Source organism: Anomalospiza imberbis, chromosome 12 (genome assembly GCF_031753505.1).
Source record: "Anomalospiza imberbis isolate Cuckoo-Finch-1a 21T00152 chromosome 12, ASM3175350v1, whole genome shotgun sequence".
Taxonomy (NCBI): Eukaryota; Metazoa; Chordata; class Aves; order Passeriformes; family Viduidae; genus Anomalospiza; species Anomalospiza imberbis.
Genome location: NC_089692.1, coordinates 10,323,804 through 10,347,345, shown reverse-complemented (window position 1 = coordinate 10,347,345; position 23,542 = coordinate 10,323,804). Strand labels below are relative to the sequence as shown.

Here is a 23,542-nt window from a genome sequence, read left to right as displayed (position 1 = left end):
AATAGATTTCCTGTAAACCAGATACAGGTCTCAAAGATGTGCAACCGACTTTGTAAAGTCTTGAACTTGTGTCTCTCATCAAAGCCACCTTTTCTTTCTTTATATGCCAAGTTTTTGCATTCACTTCTGGGTATGTTTTCTGTTCATGCATGTTACATCACCCCCATGTGCCCTCACTGCCTTTTGTTCTCGCTTACCAATGTTTATCAGAACCAAGGGAAATCAAAGGTACAACGCTTGAGATACCAAAAGCAAAATTTGTATCCTTCTAAAGACAGATGACAACCATACCCTCTGTATCTAATTATATTCTGCAGCTAACCGTTCTTTCTCCAAAGCACACTGGAAATATTTGCCAAGTGTAAAATTGAGTATGGTAATGAGAGCTGTTAAGTCTGTTTTTCCGGTGTACCTTCTTAAATATCTCCACATATATATTTTATCCACTTTAGACATGAAATATATATTTAAATCCCAAAATACTAGAAATTATATATAATTGGAATGTTGATTATTATTAGCATTCTTTCAATAGTTGAATGTTCTGTGGAACTTCAGCTTTTATACTATGCCCCACCACATCCCAAATCTGTAACTTTACTTAACAGCCTGCAGAGGTTCCTATATAAGGTCATGCGTTAAAAATTACATTTAAGCGCCATATGGAGTAAATATGTGTCCTCCCTTTACTAACCTTAAATGATAAGCCTTAGGAAACTGTTATTTGTCAGTGCTATAAAGCAGATTGCTGCACAGTGGTTTCAATTATCTTCAAAGAGTTCTTCACAGGCAGTAATAGTTATATCAAAACCTGAAATTTATTATTCAGGTTCTATGCTGAAGTCTTCACAGTGATTATGTTCCTTTCAACAGAATGCTTTTTATGCTGACTTTTCACATTCTTTTTCATCTTTTTTATTATTTTCCCCAGAATGACCACCAAGTTAATACAGCTTGTTAATGATAAAAAAAAGTCTGAACAGGTTGGTGGCGGCCCCAAGTGGCTGGGTCAGGCCTGGAGCTGGAAGAAAGGATTGTGCATTGACAAGAAAAAGTTCGTGAGCTTGAGAAACAAAATGAGAGCCTCCCCTTTCAGCTGACCAGCAGCTCCAGATTCCAGGCCACAGACCTTGTTCATACAGCTGTGTTCAATCTTTTATTAGCAGTGGTCTCAGAAAAGTGAGTGAGGCTGCTGGTATGCCAAAGCATACAAGGAAAGGTGTAATTCACAATTATTAAAAACAATGGGTTATATCCCTAACAATTGCTTCACTGTATCAAGTCCATACTCTTTTTTGTTTATCAGTGGGCAATAACAGTACCTGTAGGCAGAAAGATTGTTCTTTCCCCTTGTTCTTGTATTTAATTATAGCAATCATGATAACTTGCTTGCCTTTGAAGTCCTTATTATGAGATTCCACAGTAGCTGGGGTTAAACAAAAGTACAGATATGAGAAGACAGTAGCTATCAGGCAAGTTTTCTAATAGTTAAAATCATTGGACTTCCTTAGTAAAACTTCTCTACATGTTAAAGGGTTATAAAAGTAGTATATGAAAAAGGTTTAGTGTTTTCATGTTATAACAAAGTTTCACATCTGTGGTTTGTTTGCACATGTTTTTCCTTTTTTAATTTCAAGGTTTGTTCTAGTTTCTTGATACATGTGTGCACAGCACTGCAGACTTGAAAAATCTATCACACGTGTGCACTTTGAAAAGCAAACACTACAATGTAGGTATCTATAACAGTGCTTTTTACTGTTGAGACTTTCTGCAGGCTCCCTCTCAGGCCTTTACTTACTGTAGTTACATTTGGAAATCACACTTTAAAACTTTTATATTTTCATAGGAACATTTGTAGAAGTAGTTGTACTCAGTTAACCATTATACTGAACTGATAATGTGTTTTAAAAAAACCCCAACAGCTACAGCCCTGATTCAAACCTGAGTCAGAAGAATTGTCCCCTTAACTTCCGGAAACTATGGGTCAGGGTGGTGGCCAGTTACACCCTCACACCAGTCTTCATTTATATTACATTGATTCTGGTATATGATAACAGCAACAGCTCTCATGTGTTTTGGATAAAAATTGTGTTTGTTTTTACCAGTTTCCGTCTCTAATCTATTTGTAGTGCAAGTTTTGAAGATTTTCCTACACCTGTGTTTTTACACTTCATATCATTAATTGGGCAGTTTTATTCCCAAAATCAGTTTGTTTGGTTTTTATCTTAACAATGCAAAAATAGAGTGGAAATATAATAAATTTATTCAGGCCCAGTGCTACCAGATAGAAGAAGGCAACTTGGTTCTGGGAGTAGAGATCAGATGTTGATATGACAGAATGGGAGGACTTGGTATAAAAGCAGATCCAGATCTAAGATGTCCTGTGCAGAACTAGGATTGGGACCATATTGATTAAGGCAGAGATTCTTAAACTGAAGCAAACATGAGTAATTAAAAAAAAAAAAAAAAAAAAAAAGGAAAAGTTGTCCCCAGAAGGTCCAGTTCAGATAACAATGTTCAGGAATTTCATAGAAGTTCTAGTATGTCTGTCTGTCTGTTTTCTGAGGACTTGTCCAAACCAGAGGGGATTCTGGTAATTTAAGTGTTCTGAATATGCAATTTCTTGAACAAATTTTCTTAAGGTGAAGACTTAATAGAAATCTAGTAACCAATACTCAGAACTTGAACACAGTAGCATTGTCTTCCATAAGGACAGATAATACTTCAAATAATATTCAATAAGCCTAGACTGTTTCATGTTTTTGTCTTGCATATGTCCTTGTCCTGACCTTTTGATCAATGATGATAAACCAAACAGACTGATGTTGGGTTTGTACTCTTTTTTTTTTTAAAGACTGGTAAACTCTTCAATTGCTCAGTTAGACATCTCAAATCATTTTTAGTGCAGATCAGAAAACATGCAGGACACTTATCCAAAAATAAAATGCCTGGAAAAATTCAGGAGAGCTTGGCTGTCTCTAGGGTATGAAGAGACAAAAAAAATCCACAAAGAATAAATATACTTTACTGTATCTGCTTTGTGTTTGGCTGCTTTAAAAATACCATATCAAATTGATCCAAAAGATCATCTATATAATGATTGCAAAATTTTAGCTATAAGTTCATAACAGACAATTTAGTGTTCATTACCCATGAATAATTTGGAATCCAACAATAGTAGCAAACTATTTGCCTTGTATAAGGGTAGAGTAGCAAATTAGGTGTAGTCGTGCAGTGCAGCAAAGTCAGGCAAACATGCATGCAGAATGTGTTCACAATAAAGCCTCTATTAGTTAAATCTTTTTTCAAAGATTTATTCTTTGAAAAATTCTTCAGTTTTGCATGTATTTTCCCCTTTTTGACTGTTTCAGTTTCAGACTGTTACCTTTATCAGTTGTGCAACACAGTTGTGTTAAGGATCTAGTATGGCATGATCCTGCAGTCCTTACTCATTTGATTTCATTGGAAGTTCTCCTTGATGAGAAATATGTCAGCAGTTCTTTAGCTGTCTTTCATGGGAGGGACCCCGTTATTATGTGTGAGCATTCTTTTGTGCATCAGTGGTGCTACATAAATAATACATCATAATGTTTGCTATTAAATTATTCACAGAGTCATAAGTCTCCCCTATTCAGAATTTCCTTTATATAGCTTAAATAGGTTAAAGAAGCTGTTATCATAAATAATGTCTCAATCTGTGCCTACAGTAAATTCAGAAAATATTTAAAATATTTTTTCATTATTTTAAAGTAATCTGTTTCAAAGAACTTCTGTGCTTCATTTTTGTATGAACACTCTTCTTCAAGTACAGCAGACAGAAACTGAAGATAACATTTAAATTCAATGTCAATGGCCATATTTATGTGAAAACTTTTAAGGAGTCTGAAAATAAAGATGCACTTCAAATTCAGCTTTAAAAAATCTTCAAATAAAGCCAGGCTCTAAAGTAGTGCAGATTCTTATTTATGTTGATCAAATTACTTGTATCCAAACCACGATACTTGACCAAAGTTACTATCTATGAGTTAAGTTCTGTAATATTTCCTTTAAATTCTATTTCTAGTTTGAAACCTGATAGAAGATATGTTACTATTTGAGAGTTTCTGTGTTTGACTGAAAATACTAGGAAATAAATTGAAAAATGTCCACCAGTACATATGTAGAATAGTGTGTGCTGTATAATTTTGCCAACAGAATACTTCACAGAAGACTCCTAGTCATCATGTTTTCCAAGTCATGTATTTTTTATGGTGAATGCACAGAGCCAGAACTGAAAGGGATCCATGAACATTATATTTAAGACACTTTCATTAGCTTCCTTTCTTGGGAGTGTGGTAACTGCTATTGAGAACAGTCTGTATGAGTTGTTTTATTGCACAAATAATCCTACAGGTTTTGTGCCATTCTTATTTTTAATCTTTGTATCAGCAGAGAAAGAACTGTCAATACTGGAATACTGGAGAAAAACCTGGACATTTGGGTGACCAATGAGGTCGTCTTAGTTCATCTTTGTAGCTTATGTCTTTGAATTTTGATATTAGCAGCTTTTGAATGTGTTTTGTAAGAAAACACGTGGCTGTCATCCTGGTGCGTAACCACGTAAAGACAGTGTTGACATTCTTTAGGAGCTGTGTGGTGCCAAAAGGACCGGGCTCCCACCAATCTCTTTGCTGTAGCACCATTTAATGTCAGCCTGCTGTTAGATTTCTGCCAACCTTTAGGAAACCATTCTTTATTTTGCTACATGTTTGAGAAGTTCTTGTGATGGAAATAACTGTAGTTACTAAATAGTGAAGCAGCCACAGTTAATCATTAGTCCACCATCAATAAGGAAGGGAGGTACTGGTTATCCTGAGTCCTATATCCACAAAAAATCCAGTAATATTTTAAAGCTGCCTTTGCAGCTTCACTGCAGTTTCTGTCAAACACAAGAGCTGCATAACAGAACTGAGTTGACATGCAACAGTCCTTGAGATGATTATTGTAATGTGGCTGCAATCAATGTATTTTTTCCATATTTAATTGGAGAGTTTGTTTAGGGATTCTTTCAGGAATGTATATTTAATTGGAGAGTTTGTTTAGGGATTCTTTCAGGAATGTATAAATCTGCCTTAAGGGACAAACTTGGACTATGAATTATTAGACTAAACACATTTTAAGTACAAAATTTATCTACAATTAGCTTGACTGTTCATAATGAAAAGATGGCTGAAACCACAGCCTTGTGATTTGATGTCTGTGGTACATAGTGTGCAAGGTAAAACATTAATTCTAAATAAAATCATTTTGCAAGCAAGTATCTTCAAATTACTTACATAGTACTTTCCAAAAATAGCTTTAAAGCCATCCCAGACTGCATTTGTGAAACAGGTATTTGCATGTTTGTGCTTTTCTTTGTGTGTTTTGTTTAGCTAATTTTTCAATGGAAGAAGCTTATTTTCTCATCAGTTTTTAATTCCTTTGTAATTTTTTTGCTGCATTGTTACTCTTGATTTAAACCTATTAGCTATGTTACTTAAATCAATTATATGTATGTAGATCTATTAGACAGTACTGCACATTCATGTTCTTTTCTGCTTGGGACTGTGTTTTGGACATTGGTGTATTTGTGGTTGAGAACAATTAGCTGAAAAACCTTTTGTTTATTTTGCCAGACAGAAGGCAAGTGACCCTGAGAAGTCTGGTGGTGATATGTATTTTACTTGCTTGGTTTTCAGTTGGGAATATGAATGGGTAAAGTTTTTGAGCCAGTAATCCAGTAAATACAATAGTCAGGACTCCTTAAGACTAGTCTCAGTATTGTATCCATGTCCTGCTCATATGGAAGCAAAGACAAGATGCAAGGGATGTGGTTTAATTAGACCTCAATTTTATTAGCTTGGCCATCTGGGATTTACTGGCATAAATTTGTACAGTGGAGGTCAAGATCCTTTCTTTAATCATTTCCTTCTGGTATAAGTTGCTATCAGTGCCCCATTCCCACACAGCTGGTCCCCAGCCTGTTATTGGGACTCCACTCTGTATGCTTTTAATCCAAATGATAAGAGGTCTGGAAGAGGGGTTGTCTCTTTGGTGTAGTTCAGACATTAACCCCAAAGATAATCCTTAGCTTCTTCGAGAGTCACTTTCTCCTAACTCCATTTTCCATTCCAGAATTTTAAAGCCAGTGTGAAGATGAGGTTTAAAGGAAGGATAGAGTTCATGTTCCTTATTTCTGCAGTTGTGGTACAAGGCATAAAGCTAGATCAGTTTGCCCATTAATTCATGTTATTGCCTCCAAAGAGATATTAGTTCCTTTTCTTCCTCTGACTTCTATTCACTCATTGAGGGATGTATTTGTTGTAGTGAAAAATAGTAGTTAATTTCTATTAAATCTGTGTATAAACCCTATTTTAAGTGATATCTGAATACCTGAGCAGATGTTCAGGGAGCAGAATATACCTACCTGAGAGGGAGAAGCCTGTGTAGATCATAATTTTCTATTCTACTGGTTTGTGACTTAATTTCTAGAAAAATGATCCTTCCCAACAGAGTCTTCCTCAATTAACTGTGTCTTACCCAGGAAATCTGAAAAGATCTCAGTGTTCAACAGCAAGATCGTTTTCATATACCTGGATGCAATGGACATTTCTTAAGCATATTTTATTTAAATAAATAAAAAAATTGTGATCAATGAAATGCACTAATAAATAATTAATTGTGCATGCTTTCTCTAGCTCTTACAGCTGCAAGAATTGAAATGATCCAAATAAAAAGTAATTTTTCACTTCTGAATTTGAATAATTTGCTCCATAATATCTAAAACCTGTTTGAATCAAATGCCGTTTCATTCACTGTTGAAAAAATAGTTAATGTTGACTGTCAGAAGCTATGGAGTTTACATCTGTACATCATAAATTTCACTATCATCTGCTCCTTTTTCTACTTAAAAAGAAAAAAAAAAGTCCCCTGCTTAAAAAAGAAAGGAAAAAAAAGGGCCTTTGAAGGCATCAGACCCTTTTGTTTGATGTGTGGAACAAGATTAATAAAAACGTGCCACTACATTAGCTTTTAAATAGCTAGCATGAGACAGTGCTGCTGTCTATACTCACCACAACTTTAATTTATGTAGATAACATGTTTTAGACACATGATAGTTTTAGCTTTGAGTTAGGCCTGTTTCTTGGGGAAGATCTCAGATTTGTGACTGTGTTTATCTTTTCTGCAAGGACAATTAACTGGGTAACTCCAAAACACAATAGCATATCATATTTTGAAGAATAAAAGGAAAATATTTCATGTAGTCAGCTGGTTTACAGATGTGTAAGCTTTGTAGTCCATTCTCTTGCTCCAGCAAGAAAAGTACATTGTGACAGTATGTCCAATGCATTTAAAATCGATAAATATTGGAAGAGAAAATACCTTTTCAAATGTTAAGGATTTATTTGGATTTATAATAATTTATGTTAATACAAATGATCCTCAAATATTGTAATCTTAAAACTGTAAGAATATCTACATAAATATTAAATTATTTTCATGTAGTTGACACACCTGCAGCATATTTGAGTGCAAGCCTTCAGGTGTTACAAGTTGCTAAGACCCTTTTATTAGCAAAATTTGATATGTTTAAAAGATAAGAGAGAATTCAAAAAAATTGTATTCTGCTGGCACCAAATACTTCAGATGGTGGAAAAGTGAATAGAGAACAAATAATCTCTTTAAGTATAGGATGGACGTTTTTTCTGTCATGTCCTGTTTTATACAATAACAAAGATGTTGATGTATTGTTTAAAGCTGCTGTATCTTCATCTTTATTCAGCTACATTCTGTAATGTCAATTATAGAAGACAAAATTAATTTTGGCATTACACACTAAATCTCCCAAATTTTTGGAATTGAAAAGCTATAGTAGAAAGCTGATTTGCAAAATGAGTTCAACTTTTCAAAACAAAACTAATATGATAATTTATTTTGTAGTTTTAAGCTCATGATAATATTTCTTTTTAAATTTGAAGACTAAACATTTGGGATAGTGTGGAAATTGTCAAGGTTTGTAAACAACCGATTGAGAAAAGCAGCTCTCTTTCAGCAATGGAATGGAAATTTCTGCAGTTTCAAGAGATATTTGGAATTTGGTCAGTACATTACTCTCATCACATAAGCCAGTGTAAATGGAAAAAAAATATACACAGTTCTTGATTTTGAGACATTACTGAGTACATGAAAGTGAACCACATATTACACTTCTCTCAAGCTGCTCCAAATGGAGGAAGGATTTTTAGTCTTAAATTTTGGGCTTTTTTCAGAAGAGTCTAGGAAGTCTTAGTGCTTTTATTTACAAAGTCATCCAAGGCAGATTGTGAAGAATGAACTGAGTTGTCTGGCTACTGAAAGAGACTCTTGATGATTTAAAGGGAGAGCTTTGACTTAGAATATATTGATTTACCAAGAAAAGGGGTACCAGACCCCCTCACTTTATCAGTCTTTGATAAAATTAGGGAGGCTTGGCTGTTTTTTTCTCAGTGATTCAGTTTTAACTTGGGTTCTTATGTTCATATGTTCATGGAAATTATTTTAAAGGGCTACTGTAAGTAATAATTTTCTTTATAAAAATAACTGTTTTATGAAAATATCACGAGAACGTGCAATTGCATGGTAGTTTCTCCGTAGGTTTTAGTTATACAGCTCTTGCCTGCTTTTTCCCATATGTGTTTAGAGAGCAGCATGTGCATATGGAGGTGGTATGATTGGCAGCTTGGAAATGGGAGAGTTCCTGTAAGTAGGGGAATCCTAACTGCAGTAGAGCTCTGTAAAGTATCCTGGCCTTATGAGCTGGAAGCACCAGGTATCCCTGTAACCTCTTACCGCTCTTACCCTTTAGCATTCAAAATCACACTTGTGCCATTAGATTTTTGTTCCATTCCTTTTCCCCCCATATTGTTTCATTTCTACTTTTTTCTGTGCTTTGCCTTCTTCCTCTCTTTGATGTAATACCTATATCCTTTCTGCCAAAGCAGTTCTTCTGTTAGCAGCTAAAATCTAGTTTTTCATCGCTATGTAAATTCCAGGGGAGACAGGTTTCACATGGCTTTTTGGGTTCTTAAATAGAAAGCAATAAGTAAACTGTTCCATTTTAAATCATATGGAACTTTCTGATAATTTACAACAAACATCGAGTGCTTTTGCCTCTTTCTTGGCAGCAGCTGAATGGAAACACGGGCTTAGGACTCAAACTATTTGAAGACATTCTTTCTAATATTCACAGTGAAAGGTGCATTTCAGAGAAGGATGAGTGTTTTCTGTGGCTCTTTTTTGTTATAAGAGAATGGATCCAATGGTTTTCCCATTTCAAATAATTAGAATGTTTGAGACATGTCTACTAAATGTGAGTAACTGTAAAATTAAAAATTTCCAGTTTAGATGGCACATAACGTACTTATTACAACTACTTTGTAGGAAATAGTATATTGAAAAAACTAAAGCTAACTTTATTCTGTCTGCAATCATTAAGCACTATCTATACACACATACACATTTAGCATAAATTTTCATAAACTCATTTTATTAAACAGAAGATTGGCTTCTGGACTCTGTTGTTTCAAGTCATACTTTATATATCATTTACATTGAAATTCTTAATTAATGAGGCTTTATTAAAGCATTTATGGAATGTAGCCACTATAGTATTAACTAATATTCTGAAAAGAGAGGTTCTATCAGCATTCTTCTTTTAATATTAAAATTGGTTAAATGTGCCTTAGTGTCATCCATTGGAATAAATGAAAGTGTAAAAGAAATCAGAAGTCCCTTTTTAAAATACTGCTAGTGGGAAAATAGAACTGAGTGTATTAGGATTATGGAACTATTATGTATCTACAATTAAGGGTTAACAGAGCTGTGGCAAGCTCTGTGATTACCATAACTGTGGTCAACATTCATTTTTGCTTGCTGCTGCGGTGTTCTTTGGTCAGCATGCCTAACCACCATAACCACAGCAAAATCTTTTAATTGCTGAACAGATGTATTTCTTGGTTGTTTTCATCATGACTGAACTGAGGGTTTAATGTTCATGAGGGCACCAGGAGTGCCACCTTCCCCCAGCCATGCATTCAATTACTTGGATCAAGAGTGTCTCCTGTTGACCACATTGAGAATATATACACTAAATACTGCCAGGGACATAGACCACAGCTGGAATATGCAGTGTTGTAGCATTCTACTGGGTGTGATTTATTTTATTTTTTTCTGGATATTCCTTCCTTTTCATAGAGCCTAAAGAACTTAAAGATCAACCATGATGCTTAGCAAAAGGTCATGAACTGAATGAACAGCTTAAGGAGGAGCAGTTAAAATAGTTCCATCTTCAAGACAAATTGCAATCAGTAACTATATCAAACAGAGGGACAGAGGAGGTGAGGTTGTGGGGAAGAACTAGAATCTTTTACTTCAGGTAGTGCATACCGATAAGGAAAAAAATGTTGGGATACGTTTCAATGGAGGAGATGTAAGTAGACCTTTCAAAACTATTTAGAAGACTGACCTGCTACTAGATATATTTTTATCCTATTCAAAAGAAAAATTTCTGACTGAAATACTGCTTGTATTTCATACAACTGTGAACCACACCCAATCCAAATCACCAGTGCTTGGACAATATTTGAAGTTAAAGCATAAGGCAACATATCAATTCTGGTACTAAAGTGGTTTATTAATAGAAAAAAAAACCATAATACTTGGTTTATTGATCATGTATGGCTAGTTTGTAGTATTCTTTGAACCTGATTTAATTAGAGTACAGTGTTACATCTTACACAGCAGTTCAAATCAGTCACTTCTATTTCTTTGTCTAGTGACTCTGAGAGACTTCTGTCATCACTAACAAGTTTTCCAGATACAGGGCTAAACATCACATGGGGAATGGCTTCTTCCCCATTTTCTTCAATGTATAAGGAATAAAACTGTGAAAACTTACTTGTTTTTTCTTGCATTTGGTAGCAAGTTATATTTAGTTTTACCACCTGCTTTACCTATTGTAAATAAATGTATTTTACGTGAACCAAGTCTACCTCAGATATTTTCACCAAACGTTTTAAGTGTTGTAATGCATGGAGAGTAGATATTCTTGATTTCAGTATCTCATGTCTTGCTTAACCAGATCCTGCTCTACTGAGTGCTTTGGAAGCAAGGGTGTGTTGTTTCTGTAATGTCACTGAAAGTATTTTCTATGCAAAAGCCATGCCCTAGCTAATACTGATATTCACTTACTGAAAGGGAATTAAAAAATATAACACTCCAGGTTTTTATATTGTTTTGCATAAGATGGAATGTGATTAGATACTGTTGATCAACTGCAACATGCTACTCTCAGCTTCATCTAAACAGCATGGAAAAGACTTTGGGCCTAATGTAAATCCATGTGGATTTATCTTATATAACTTCTAAGAGACAGTTGTATTAGAAGAACAAATAATAGCCTGACACTGCCTAAAAAATATTTGCTATTTCTGTTCACATATTCATTGTAATTTCATTTTGTACTGTGCATTTCTTGAAAATTCTCTCTTCATTTTAATTGCAGGAAAGAATAAACAATCCAAAAAAGGAGAATGAACTCTTGAGCAAAATCTATGATGAGCTGCATAAGGTAAGTTAGGGTTTCTGCATGCAAAAAATTGGATTCTGGTCCTTTTTTAATAGATCTTAATATACTGTGTGCTGTAATGTGTGTATATGTATTTTGTGCTTTTGCACACATGTAACTCTGTTCGGGCTGCTGTTCATCATATGACAGTATATGGAAACTCTTAGGTGCTCTGCCGTATTTCATTGGCTCTGTTAAAAAACTTAACAGCTTAAAACTTTCTTTTTTTTACTTAAGAGGTACAACAGTTGTATAATCACAAAATTTAGAGTTTTGTATGGAGGAATTGGTCACTTGTCTCTCACTTAAGTTAATTGCTGTAGATTTCTCCAGAATTTGATCATGTCATAAATATTTCTGATGATATTTTTTTTTATTCTGGATCATTTATTCAGAGAAATAATTCTTACTAATAAATCAACTTAACAATCTTGTCTTGAAATTTTCTGTTCTACTTAAAAACATAATGGGATGACTTAAAAAGATATTTAACAAGAGTAATTGAAAATAAGCTTCCATTATAGCACAGTAATATATACTGTGGTGTTTCTTTCACTAAAATAATCTGTCTTTTCGTATACTCTCATTTAAACATTGACTCCTCTTTCATCATTCCATGTTATTGTATAGGTTTCAATAAATCAGAAAGAGAAGGATTATATAGTCACCATTTAATGGCAAGCTTTTTTGGTTGCCTATTTGAACAATGCAACTTTACTAGAGCTTACCTGGGCTAGCAGTAGATAGGATAGTGTCCACAGGTGCTACTTAATTAATAATTTTTTTTTCAATTTTTAAATGGAGGCAGAGGTGCATAAACCCATTCTTTGCTAAATTTATTTTTGGGAAATTTATTTGACGTTGATGGGAATTTTGTCAAAGCCAAGACTGCAGAACTGGATCTGAAAAGTTTGCAAAGAGCAAGTATGAATTTGTCAGTTGACTCTTATTATTTAGTCAGTATCCAAGAAAACAGTTCGTTTATATGAAAGGTTTGGAGGAATTGTTTTCATATGACCTTGTAATGCAAATCTAGCAATGCTTAAAGTCCCTCCAAAGGAAATGGTGCCAGATGTGGTTGACCATTATAGTTACACAGATGGCTTCAACTCCAGTGAAATACAGTAAATATGAAAGAAATTCCACATGAATTTGAGTAAATGTAATCTTAAAATTTGAAAGAAGAAAGCAACACACGTGGACTCAATTCAAACTGACATAAACATTAGCATTATATGGGTTCAGATAAAACCTGTCTTCTAAAATGTTCTTCATTTAAACATCTAAGTTCTTAACAACCATAATAATAATGCTTAATGATTTTTCTGCCAGCACAGTCTTCTAAAAAACTGAACTAATACTTGGCTGCATCCTTATGTGAAGTAATTGTACCTAAAGCTGATGAACTGACATATAATTGGGTGTTGTGGTCATTCAAACTTGAAAACATGTTCAGAAGTGTGGAAACTGACAGCATTTCTTTTCTTTTGAAGAGAGTTATATTTTCCTTATGGAAGTCAATCAAACTCTAAGCAATTAGAGAACACACTGTGTCTTCTGTACCTTTGCAATACTGTGAAGTGGTAGTGGATTCAGTGCATTATAGTGCCTGCATGTTACCTTCAAAATGATAGGAGAGTGATGCATGTATTACTGCAGGACTTAGAAGCTCTGCTTTAGGTCATGCGTGCTGTGAAAACAGTCACACAATAAAGTGCTCTGTGCCTAGAGAGCTGTATATAGGTTAGATATAGTATGAGAAAAAGACAAAATACAGGGATATGCAACTTTTTAATGAATAATACATATCAGGAATATAAACCCTATATACTTTAGAGTTTACAGTTCATGCTATAATATTTTATTTCTTTAATCTTAAAGTCATTCTTCAAATATATGAGATATAAATACACTCATAGGTACTCAGAACTCAGTCAGCATGTAGAGTCTGAACCTGTATGGACTGTCCCTTCTGCAGCATCTCTTCCTCCTCTCTTTTTGTGCTCGAGGCTTGTTACACATCTCTTGAAGAGATAGGTGGATAAAAAAATAGATATTAGAAGATTTCTAATACATTGATGTATGTAAAATATGTACAATTGTACAAATGTAAAAGTCTTTTGGCTGACAAGCTTCGGCAAAGAGTTGAGGGACTGATTTTTTTTGTCTACAAAACTCTACAATTACTGATTTTTCATGGAGTACAAAAGTGAATAAACTGTTTTGTGCTTGGTGAAGATTGACATTTTTTCAGTAAATAAGAATGCAAATATAGTAATATGAAGACTGTACCACTCACTGTCTAATTTATATGAAAACTAAGTTTTGTCTTTTTGCCTACTGAGAATTACACTGTAAATTATATAATGTACTTAATTTAGTTTTAATCTGAGTAACACTTTTTGTTGTGGTTTCAGCTGTTCTGGTTCTGTGTCCATGCAATCCTTATTGCACATAGATTGTTAGTTTACAAGTAAATAATGTGTTACAGGCAAAGAAGTTATTCTAATTTCTTGGCCCACCTCTGTTTTTTTTTCTTTAAAGTAGGGGAACGCTTACTTTAAATGTGCTTCTTAATCAGTATCAGAATTGTTGTTTTACAGTATGAGAAAACTGTTGTCACTTTGTGGTCAACATTTTTCTTTGAACAGGCAACTGACTTTATGCTCTGCATGTTTCACAGATTAAAAAAAAATCAGGTGGATGATCCCAGTTCTCTACATTAAGAGGTTTTGTATGCGGAAAGAATGGTTTTGTTAGTTGTCAGTTGCTGAGGTTTGGAGTTGTGGATTATTCTGGGATATGCATCTGAATTCCTTTTCTAGTCCCACAAATGTTGCATGCTGCCAACTTTTTGACTTTGGATCTCTAAATTAAGGCCAGTTCCTTTGCTCATCCCACAAACTCTTTCATGTTTTTTAACCGCAGCCTGAGAAAGGCGCCTTGGTTTCAACAGCAGCAGACCAGCATGTGTTTACTTAATTCCTAAGACATGATGACAGTGGTCTCTGTGCCACTAAAAGCTTTTTTCTTTATTATTTTCTGTTGAAGCTGATTTCTAAAAGTTTTTCACATGCCATATGTTTTATTACAGTGTCTTCTGTATGACCCATGAACAGCAATGGAAATCAAAGGAACAGCAAATGAAACTGCAAATTGCTAAACTAGAGATGGCTATCAAATCTGATTTAGCAGACAAAAATGCAATCCTTGACAAGATCAAAGTAGAAAGAGGTATTTTTCTGAAAAAAATCTAATATTTTCTCAAGATGTAAGGTCATACCTATATTGAAGTTCAGGAATATTGCCCAGAAAAGTGTAGTTTCTATTGCTGGTGATTTCAAAGCTGCCTTTTAAGTGAACATTTTTACAAATGCTAAGGTTATGACTAGCTATTAAATACAAAAATTGACCAAATACAGATTATATGCTGAATGAGGCTCATATTTTTTCAGCTGCATTTCTTCTTGTTCTGTTGGGTTAATACATACTCTTTATTCAGTGTTTCTTCTCCCCTCTACATTGAAAGCTCTTGCAGAAAAGAGGCCCATCGGACAGTCTCCCTGAAATTACAAGCTACTATTCTATTTACTGTACAAAGTTACATGAAGCCTATACAGGCCCTTGACCATGTTTAATTATCTTTGAATTTCATTAATTGAGAAATGTTTAATATTTTCAGTATACACTGATTTTTATTTACAGCTGTGTATATTCTACTGAAGAGATTATTTCATATGTGGTTTTCCCATGCTGTAGGGTGACTTCTCAGAGAATATTTAAGACTTTGCAATCTCTTTCTGTATCTCAACACTGTGTTATATACTGTGGCAATATATAAAATTTACATAAGAGCACAGGCCAGAAGTAACCTAAATATTTTTTGACTTGATTCTTCCACTATGTATCTTTTAAAAATTGTATTTCTGTGAACAATCTAATGGAATGCAGTAGACCTGCTTGTTGTGAATAATTCTTCTTATGAGTATGGCTTCAGTTCATCATGTGCTTACTATTAAGATTCTGAGTAGCTCTATTGACATCTAATACTAAATTGAACATTTAAACATTTTCTTTGACCACAGCAAGTGTTTGCAAAAATGGCATTAAGTGATACTAAAATACATAGAGGTACCTTAAGCTAGATTAATATGAAGCTACGACATATTGGCAGTTGTTACTGATAGCTTGATTATATAATGCTAAATTTAAAATTATATTCAGAGCATGAAAATATCATGGGCTGTACTGTTATTTGATTAAGCTGAATTTGGAAAATTAAGCAATTCTTTCCATCTTCTGTCCTTCCTATGGGCGTAGTGTTTAAGTGGCAATCTTTGCCTTCCCTAGATTGGCACTCCATAGCTTCTTGTACTCCTAACTGTATCACTAGGGTTAGTACCCTACACTTTCAGTTGCTATGAAGTTGCTGCAGCTTGCATAGATGTTCTAATACCCTTCAAGCCTGTGTATCTAGGATTTGATTACAGCTTTTTGTCATTGCTGCTGCAGAGGTATGCACAGAATCACAGAATGGTTCAGGTTGGAAGGGATCACAGGGGGAGCATATTGCAGAATCGTAGAACATACTGAGTTGGAAGGCACCCACAAGGGTCATGAAAGTCCAGCTTCTGGCCCTGCACATTTTGTTCTTGTTTGGATGGAGTTTGTTTTGCCTTCCCTCTAAAAATTACCAATACATAGCAGAGGGAAACAATGAATAAATTGAGTGACTTCAGCATATAGCTAAATAAGTATTGTGAACAAGTGGTTTGGCCACTTAAAGAAACACTATCAAAGGTTTTGGCAGAAGCAAGGTTTAATGTGAATTTGTGAAAACATGACTTTACTGAGTTTGTTGGCAAGGCTCACTTACTACGCAGATTAAAGCATACAAAGAAAGATTAAATTAGAAACAATTTGGAATGATTTATACTAAAGGCAGGAATGCAAAGGGGGTAAGTATGCCAAGATATCGAGGCAAAGATAAGGGTGCAAAACAGTTTAGCAGCACTTAATCACTGAGTATTTTAACATTTACTAAGCAATTCCATAGGGTTCACTACAATTAAAACAATGACTTGGCTGTAGGTATGAGATAGTAACATTCATACCATAATCAATTCCCATACACAGGTAAAGTGATGTGTGCACCTATTTCTATGTGTGTACAGGTACCCATCAACCTACGAGGGTACCTACCATGGGTTCAGTGAATAAATCACATCAAATCCCTTTGCGCTTCCCAAAAAGCGGGGTTTACACCTCAACGACTCTGGAAATGTGTGGGTGGGGGTCAGCCCAGCCCTTGCTGTCTGCCATGGTCCTTCCAGTGTGGCAGATTTGAGGGTGGGTGAGCCCTGGGAGATGCCCTGTGCACAGGGAGGTGCTGGCACTGCTGCAGTTCTCCAGGAGAGCACAACAGGGCCTCACTTCTGTAGGGTCCAACATGATTGATTTCACTGAGTCTTCACTGAGTTTCCATCCTGGACACAACCCTGCAATGTATCCATTGATGAGGTGTTATTGTATGTAATTGAACTCAAAGGGAGCTAAGGGAGTGAGATTACCTCAGAGTAAGTTATGTACTAAAGATATTTTACCTTTGAGAATGTTTGTACTGTGTTGCAAGGCTGATTCTTTTTTATATTATATTAGTTTGCTTTTGAAACAGAAAATATTGTATAATTTAGTTGTGAAATTGATAACTGAATAAGGTAATAGTGGAGCAGGTTCTTTTGGTTTCGTTTTTTTTTTATTTTTTAAACTGAGTCTTGTAGAACTGAAAGAGCTGAAATATAAATGAATCTGGAAATCTAAGAGGCTGTATATATGTTGACAGGTACCAAGTGATTATAGTAGTTATGTTTTCACAAATATATACATCGTTAGAGAATTTCTTTTTACTGTATCAATTATTTGTTACTGCAGATGACAACTTCTCATTGTTTCCTGTGCTGCATAAGCAATATCATTGTTTAAAGACATAAGGAATATGGGCCATAACTCTTCAGGTTTTGAACTATAGTAAGTTTTACTATTCAAGGGGTGTTATAAAGACTGTAAGTTTATCTTTTTATGTAGCATATGGGACAGGAGGTCAAACAAGAAAAGCTAGCAGATGATAAGGTGGAGATGGCTGAAGAAATTTAACAGGAGACAGAAAAGCTCTCACATCTGTCAGAGGAGCAGTTAGCTGACCAAACATCAATTACTTCTGGAAATGAGAGAGAAATAACTGAAGAATTGGAACCAGAAGGTAGAATTCATCTTTATGAATAAGTAACTGTATTTTGTTAATAAATCTATGTCTCTTCCCATTTTCTTAAGCATTTCTACTAGCAGTGGGAGCTGCCTCGTTATGAGAAGCTCCATGACAGAAATTATATTCTGGTGTACTTTATAGCTGAAGCTGGGTAGTGGATATGGTGGTGTTATTTTCTTCCCAAATGGAAACTGTATCGTAATTGAATGCAAAAATCTGGTATCTGACCTAGATTCATAAAATATTAAAGGAAACCTGGCTTCTCTTTTAAATGTCTTTATATTCTCCCTTAGAACTATGCTGTTCTAAAGACTATTTTAATTAATATGCTCCTTTTTTCTGCAGATAACAGCCAATGCTGCTATTGGAAATCCTTTCAGACAGAGAGTGAGGTAGTATGTCTTATCATATTAATGACTTAAAGTTGGTAGAGGCAGATTTATTTAAAGATTATAAAAGGCAGGTCATTCTGTTCCACCTCTGAGCTTAAACTGTTTATCATTGAAATAAACAAAGTCAGGATACCAAGTTTACAGTAAAAGTACAAACAGAATGCTGAAATTTCATTTTCATTTGTTTGTGCTTCTGTGTATAAGAATACATTAGAAAAATTGGAAAAACATGATGATGAATCCCTGTTGTGTTTATAAGTAATTTGCTTCAGAGAAGAAAAACCCAACATGCATTGAAATAATTCACCTGCATACAGAACTATTTTTTATTTTTAAAAAACAATAAATTATTCTTTATGTGTGCATGGTGTTAAACATAGTCAGAGGAAATCCACAAATTCAGGCCATATTCCTCTATAAAGCTAACAGTTGTTCCTACCTCAATTCATCACAGGACTTATATCATTCCAGTCCTCAACTTTCATCTGGGAAACACTACTTTTTTATTTTTACAAACCAGAAAAAATACAGTTTAGATGAATATAAAGATCATTGATTTGCAGGGTTAATCGTCTGCAAGGAAGAGATGATTTGCCTGGCACTTATTCTTCATTTGTTAGTAAAGCACCTATATTGCTATCAGGTTCCTCAGCAAAACTCAGATGGACTACAGTAAAGGGGTTTAACCACATTGATTCTTCCAATGTTTTTCAGATCAAGGTGATGGTGCTCTTGAAGCAATAAAATCTGACAGAAATGACTGTATTATTTCAAGTCAATTACCCAGTAATATTAAACAGCTGAGTCATTGCTTATGGCAATTATTTGGCCAGACTTTAAAAAAGTCTTTAAAAAACCTAAAAGTTTTTTTAGGTTTAAAAAAATATTTTAAACTTAATGCTGTCTAAGAGTAGTTTTGCTGTGTCTAACATCAGTTTTCAGTAAAGTTATATATGTACAGTATCAAATCACTTCAGTGTACTTATTTTTCTATTATTATTTGTGGGCAAGTGCACTAATCATGTTCTCTTGACTTAAGAATATTCTTAACACCAGCAATTAATTACCACAAAGACATATATAAAAAATAAGATGACATTAATACAAATTTGGAAAATTTTCTTTGAACACTATTTCAGTAGGATAGTTCTGAAAAAAAAAAAAAAAAAAAAAAAAAAACCAAGAATATTTCATACTTTTTGATCTAACTTTGACTGAACAATGTTAAAAAATATAAAGCTAGTCTGTAAAATTGATGACAGTACTTCTAACAGTTAATACTTCTCTGATCTGTCTTAGCCTTCTTTTAAAGGACCAGGGCTGTGCTGTTAGATCCTATCAGACTTCACGGTTTTTAATGTTCTGCAGTGTGATATTCTTGAGGTAGCTTGATTTTTTTTAAAATGCTCTTTTCAAGGCTGTGAAACATCCTACAAAACAACTAGCAACAAGAAACAATTCTTTGTATGAGAAATATAGCTGTTCTTTTTTTTAAGATGTAGAAGAGGTTTCTTCAGAAAGATGCAGAAGGTACTTTCGAAGATGGCATTGTTTATATGTATAATGTTTAAAAAAATTGTCACCTGTAATTTTAAGAACTAAAATCAGCGCTACTCATCTCTATTAAGTCCAAATATAATATACTTGTTCTATAATTTTCTGGTCATGTATTTTATTTTATCACAATTATTTAAAAGCACTTCTGCAAGAACTTTGTGTTTAGATTCGTTTCAGGTTCATCAATTCATCAATTTCTACCTTTCTCCATTGATCTGTTTTTGTAGTAACAAAAATGCATGTTCATGAAGGGTAGAAAAAACAGTAAAACCTCTGAACTATTAAGAGAGCAAGTGTATTTGATACAGATTGAATTTTAAAAATATGCATTGGTTGATATAAATTCTTGGGTTAATTAAAGAATACAGCATGTCAAAATTGTTACTGAATTTGTATTTTTTTAAGATTAAAAATCACTGCCTTTTATCTTTTGAGATAAATATCCTGCTGGTAATCAAACACTGTAAATAAAACTTGTGATTTTTGGAGATTGTTATGCTAATTATCCCCTAAATCTGAGTTGTATGCCAAACTGTTTAAGCCATTTAAGATCATACTGAGGTTTTTTTGCATGTTGCAAATTAGACAGTTCATGGTTATTTCTTAGATATGTTGATCACAAAGGGTATCTAACAGATTTTCCAGTACTTAACTGTACCACTTGCTTCTTTCTCTTTTCTTCTTGTCTATGATGTATGATTAATCATAGATTACTTCATTTTGTTTCATTTCATTTACAACATTTATGAGCTTCACTTTGTCGGTATGAAATGCTTGTCCCCTTCTTTCCTTTCCAAAGTGGCATAATTAGTGTTAGCATCTTTTTTAACAGGCTACATAAAGTTTAGTGGCTGGATTAAATCAAGTCATTAACATAATGTGCTATACAATTTGCCCCTATCTCTTTTCGTTTCCAGTACATCAAAGTGCCACAGAGTGCCAGTGTAATTGGGCCTTGCTAGCTTGTCAGGTTCAGTCAGGCTGATGGCTGCTGCTTTTACTAAAAAGCTTCCAGGCATGATAATTAATAGAGAAAAGAAGTCTGAGAAATGTAAAAGTTTGGACAGTTCTCTATGAATATTTCATACATTTGAATAATCAGAAGTTAACATTATCAATTTGATGTATAATACATTGATTAAAAGCCTTGTTTCAGATCCTCAAAATAGACATCAAAACTGGGAATTTGCATTTTCTTTGGCATGATCTTTATATTAAAGAAAATAAATTTAAAAATTCTTTTCTCTTCCATCCCCTCCTCCTGTGCACTCCCATGTCTACACAAAATTCTTACAGAAAATTATATAGCATTCAGTTTTCACAATAAAATTTACTGCTGTCACCTTCCAAGTTGTCTTAAAATGTGCCATGAGACAATTACTGGCAAACCCAATTTGTTTGGTACCAGAGGTTCTGGTTCTGGTTTTTCCTTTCTTTTTTTCTTGCAGATACCATAAGTGCATTCTCTTGCTCTAATAGCAGTTTACTGACAGTAGCCATTACCTGTACCTGTAAGTTAAGATCTCAAGCTGTAACTAATTTTGACATGAAAATCTTTCTTAAACAGCAAAAAAAGCAATACCAAGTGCTCATGGTTCTCCTGGTGAAGGGCAAAGGTGAGCAGTTGTAAAGCTTCAAGTTTATGTATAGCAAAGCAATAAAAACTATTCCTTTTATTATGATTTTTTTTTGGTACAATTACTTGAACAGTGTATTTCCACCTATGTGCCAGCTGTATTCATTAAAAAAAAAGGAAGTTATTTGGATATGAGCTTGCAGTTTTAAATTTTGGCTGATATGATTCTTCTTTGCACTTATTTTCTGCAGGACTTGAATGTGTTTGGTGTACTTCAGGGAGATTTTTGAGTGTTCAGTGTTTTTTTCTCAACCTGGCTTGTTTTATGAATACCTAATCTGAATTTAGAGAATTAAATTTCAGGGTTTTAGTATTACCCTGTGTTACTGAGTAGGCTCCATGCTACCGTGCCAGAAATATTAATCCTTTGTATTCTACTACTCCTGTATAGAACTAACCTCTGTTGCTTTGTGTTTTTCTTCTGTAAGAAACTGGGGAAGTAAAAGTGCTGCACCAGCATATTTAATAAAAAAAGAAATAAAATCTATGAAACAGATCCATCTTATCAGAGTATGATAACAGTGACTTGTTAAACCTTGTAGTCAGTACTTTCAAAGACTACTGATTGGTCTAAGATTAAAAAGAACTATTTGCCTTTCTCCATCTTTGAGGTGGTTGTTTGCTGGGGGGTCACTATAATCCAGAAACTAAAGTAAAAGAAGTTGAAAGTATCCAGGAAATACCTAAGCTGTGTTTTGCAACTGATAAAGTGTGAGATGACAGAAGTTTGAGTAGACACTATGCTGAAATGATGGACTTAAAACTTCTATCTACCCCTTGTCAAATACACTTTGAAGTTGTAATTGAAAGCATGTACTGCAAGTCATTCTTTGTGATAGATGAAATGAAAGAAGAGGGGGAAATAATATGAAATAGCACCAAACAGCAGCTTTTAAAATGATTGAAAACTACAGAATCTTAAGTCATTACCCATTATTTTTCAGGTAACGAATAAAATTAATTAGTCAGAATATGAAATGAAGTAGAAGGCCAGATTTAAGGCTGAATATGTAAGCCCACTAGAAAAGCATCAGCAGGAGTCACTCTTAACCTAGCTGGTAAGATTTTTTTGAGGTTATGAATACAAATGCTCCTCAGTTGCTTACTGGAGAGTCTATTTATCAAAGCTTATGGACATAGGAGTAAGTTATGGTGACTTTGAAAGTAGAATGTATTGTTCTAACTGGAGGTCTAAAAAGCAAAAGATGGGATTTGAAACTGAGTTTTAGTTTGATTAGTTTTGATAAATATCACCAAGCATCATTTTTTCACATTATGCATATTATAAGGATCAAGTTCTATTCATCTTTGAAGGTCTGTATTGTTCTCACACAGTTCTGTAATGACAAGGGGAGGACACAGTATCAAATACTAAGTATTGAAACTTTAATGAGAAACCCAGCCACATTAAAAATGTGCAATTTGATGCAGTTTTTCACTACAGATGCATCCTTGCAAATGAAGATGCTATACTGACAATTCTGCTTTCTTCCTGTACTAAGAGGTACTTTTTTCCAAAATGGATTAACTTTCAAATATAGATTTTTGACATTTAATTTATTTTTTAAATCAAGACAAAAGTCTGTGATCTACATTTACAAAAATACATGCATAGCTGTATATACAAAGGCAGAAATCCTATTATATTTGTCTTGGACTAGATTTTTCCATAATACTGATACTTATTTAATCTTATTTCTGTAACTTCAGTGTACCAAAAATGTACAGATATCTTTTTCCCTCAAGGAATTTTCTGCCTTTCATGCTTTTTTAACTTAAGAATTGTGCTCCTCTTTGAAATGAAAGGTAATTAATTATGTGACTGGTTGGTACCTGTGTAGCTAACTGGCTTTGAGATTTGATAGAGTTGGTATTTGGTTTTTATTTTTCTGATGGATCAATAAAAGATGAGTGCTTAAACATTTAAAAAGTGAAGTTTTCTCTTTGAGACAGTCTGCAGGAGTAGGTGTACCTTCATTCAGGACAGTAATAATATTGCTTATGAAGTTTTCCCAGCTTCTTGGAGAAAAAATAAAATTCAAAATTATGCAAGTTTGTATGTCACCAAT

General features: G+C 34.1%; 1 protein-coding gene and 1 long non-coding RNA gene across 10 annotated transcripts in view; both read left to right on the top strand.

The window, feature by feature from the left end:
- The first annotated feature begins 3,411 nt into the window (after nucleotides 1-3,411).
- Nucleotides 3,412-6,755, top strand: LOC137481188 (uncharacterized). Its single transcript, XR_011003385.1, has 2 exons — nucleotides 3,412-5,029; nucleotides 5,074-6,755. It is a non-coding gene; the product is annotated as an uncharacterized lncRNA (long non-coding RNA).
- Nucleotides 6,756-8,497: 1,742 nt separating this feature from the next.
- RPGRIP1L (RPGRIP1 like) overlaps nucleotides 8,498-23,542 on the top strand; it is a 33,416-nt gene continuing 18,371 nt past the window's right edge. For 3 of the 9 annotated variants that reach the window (XR_011003376.1, XM_068202729.1, XM_068202731.1), the window contains exons 1-3: nucleotides 8,504-8,835; nucleotides 11,561-11,626; nucleotides 14,718-14,857. Coding sequence is in view for 6 of the 9 variants with exons in the window: in XM_068202729.1 (XP_068058830.1) it covers nucleotides 11,610-11,626; nucleotides 14,718-14,857 (157 nt within the window). In the remaining 3 variants the exon portion in view is untranslated. Of the gene's footprint in view, nucleotides 8,836-10,333; nucleotides 10,395-11,560; nucleotides 11,627-14,717; nucleotides 14,858-17,707; nucleotides 17,906-23,542 lie in introns of those variants that run through there. The other 6 variants (XR_011003377.1, XR_011003378.1, XM_068202728.1 and 3 more) reach the window with 6 other exon arrangements.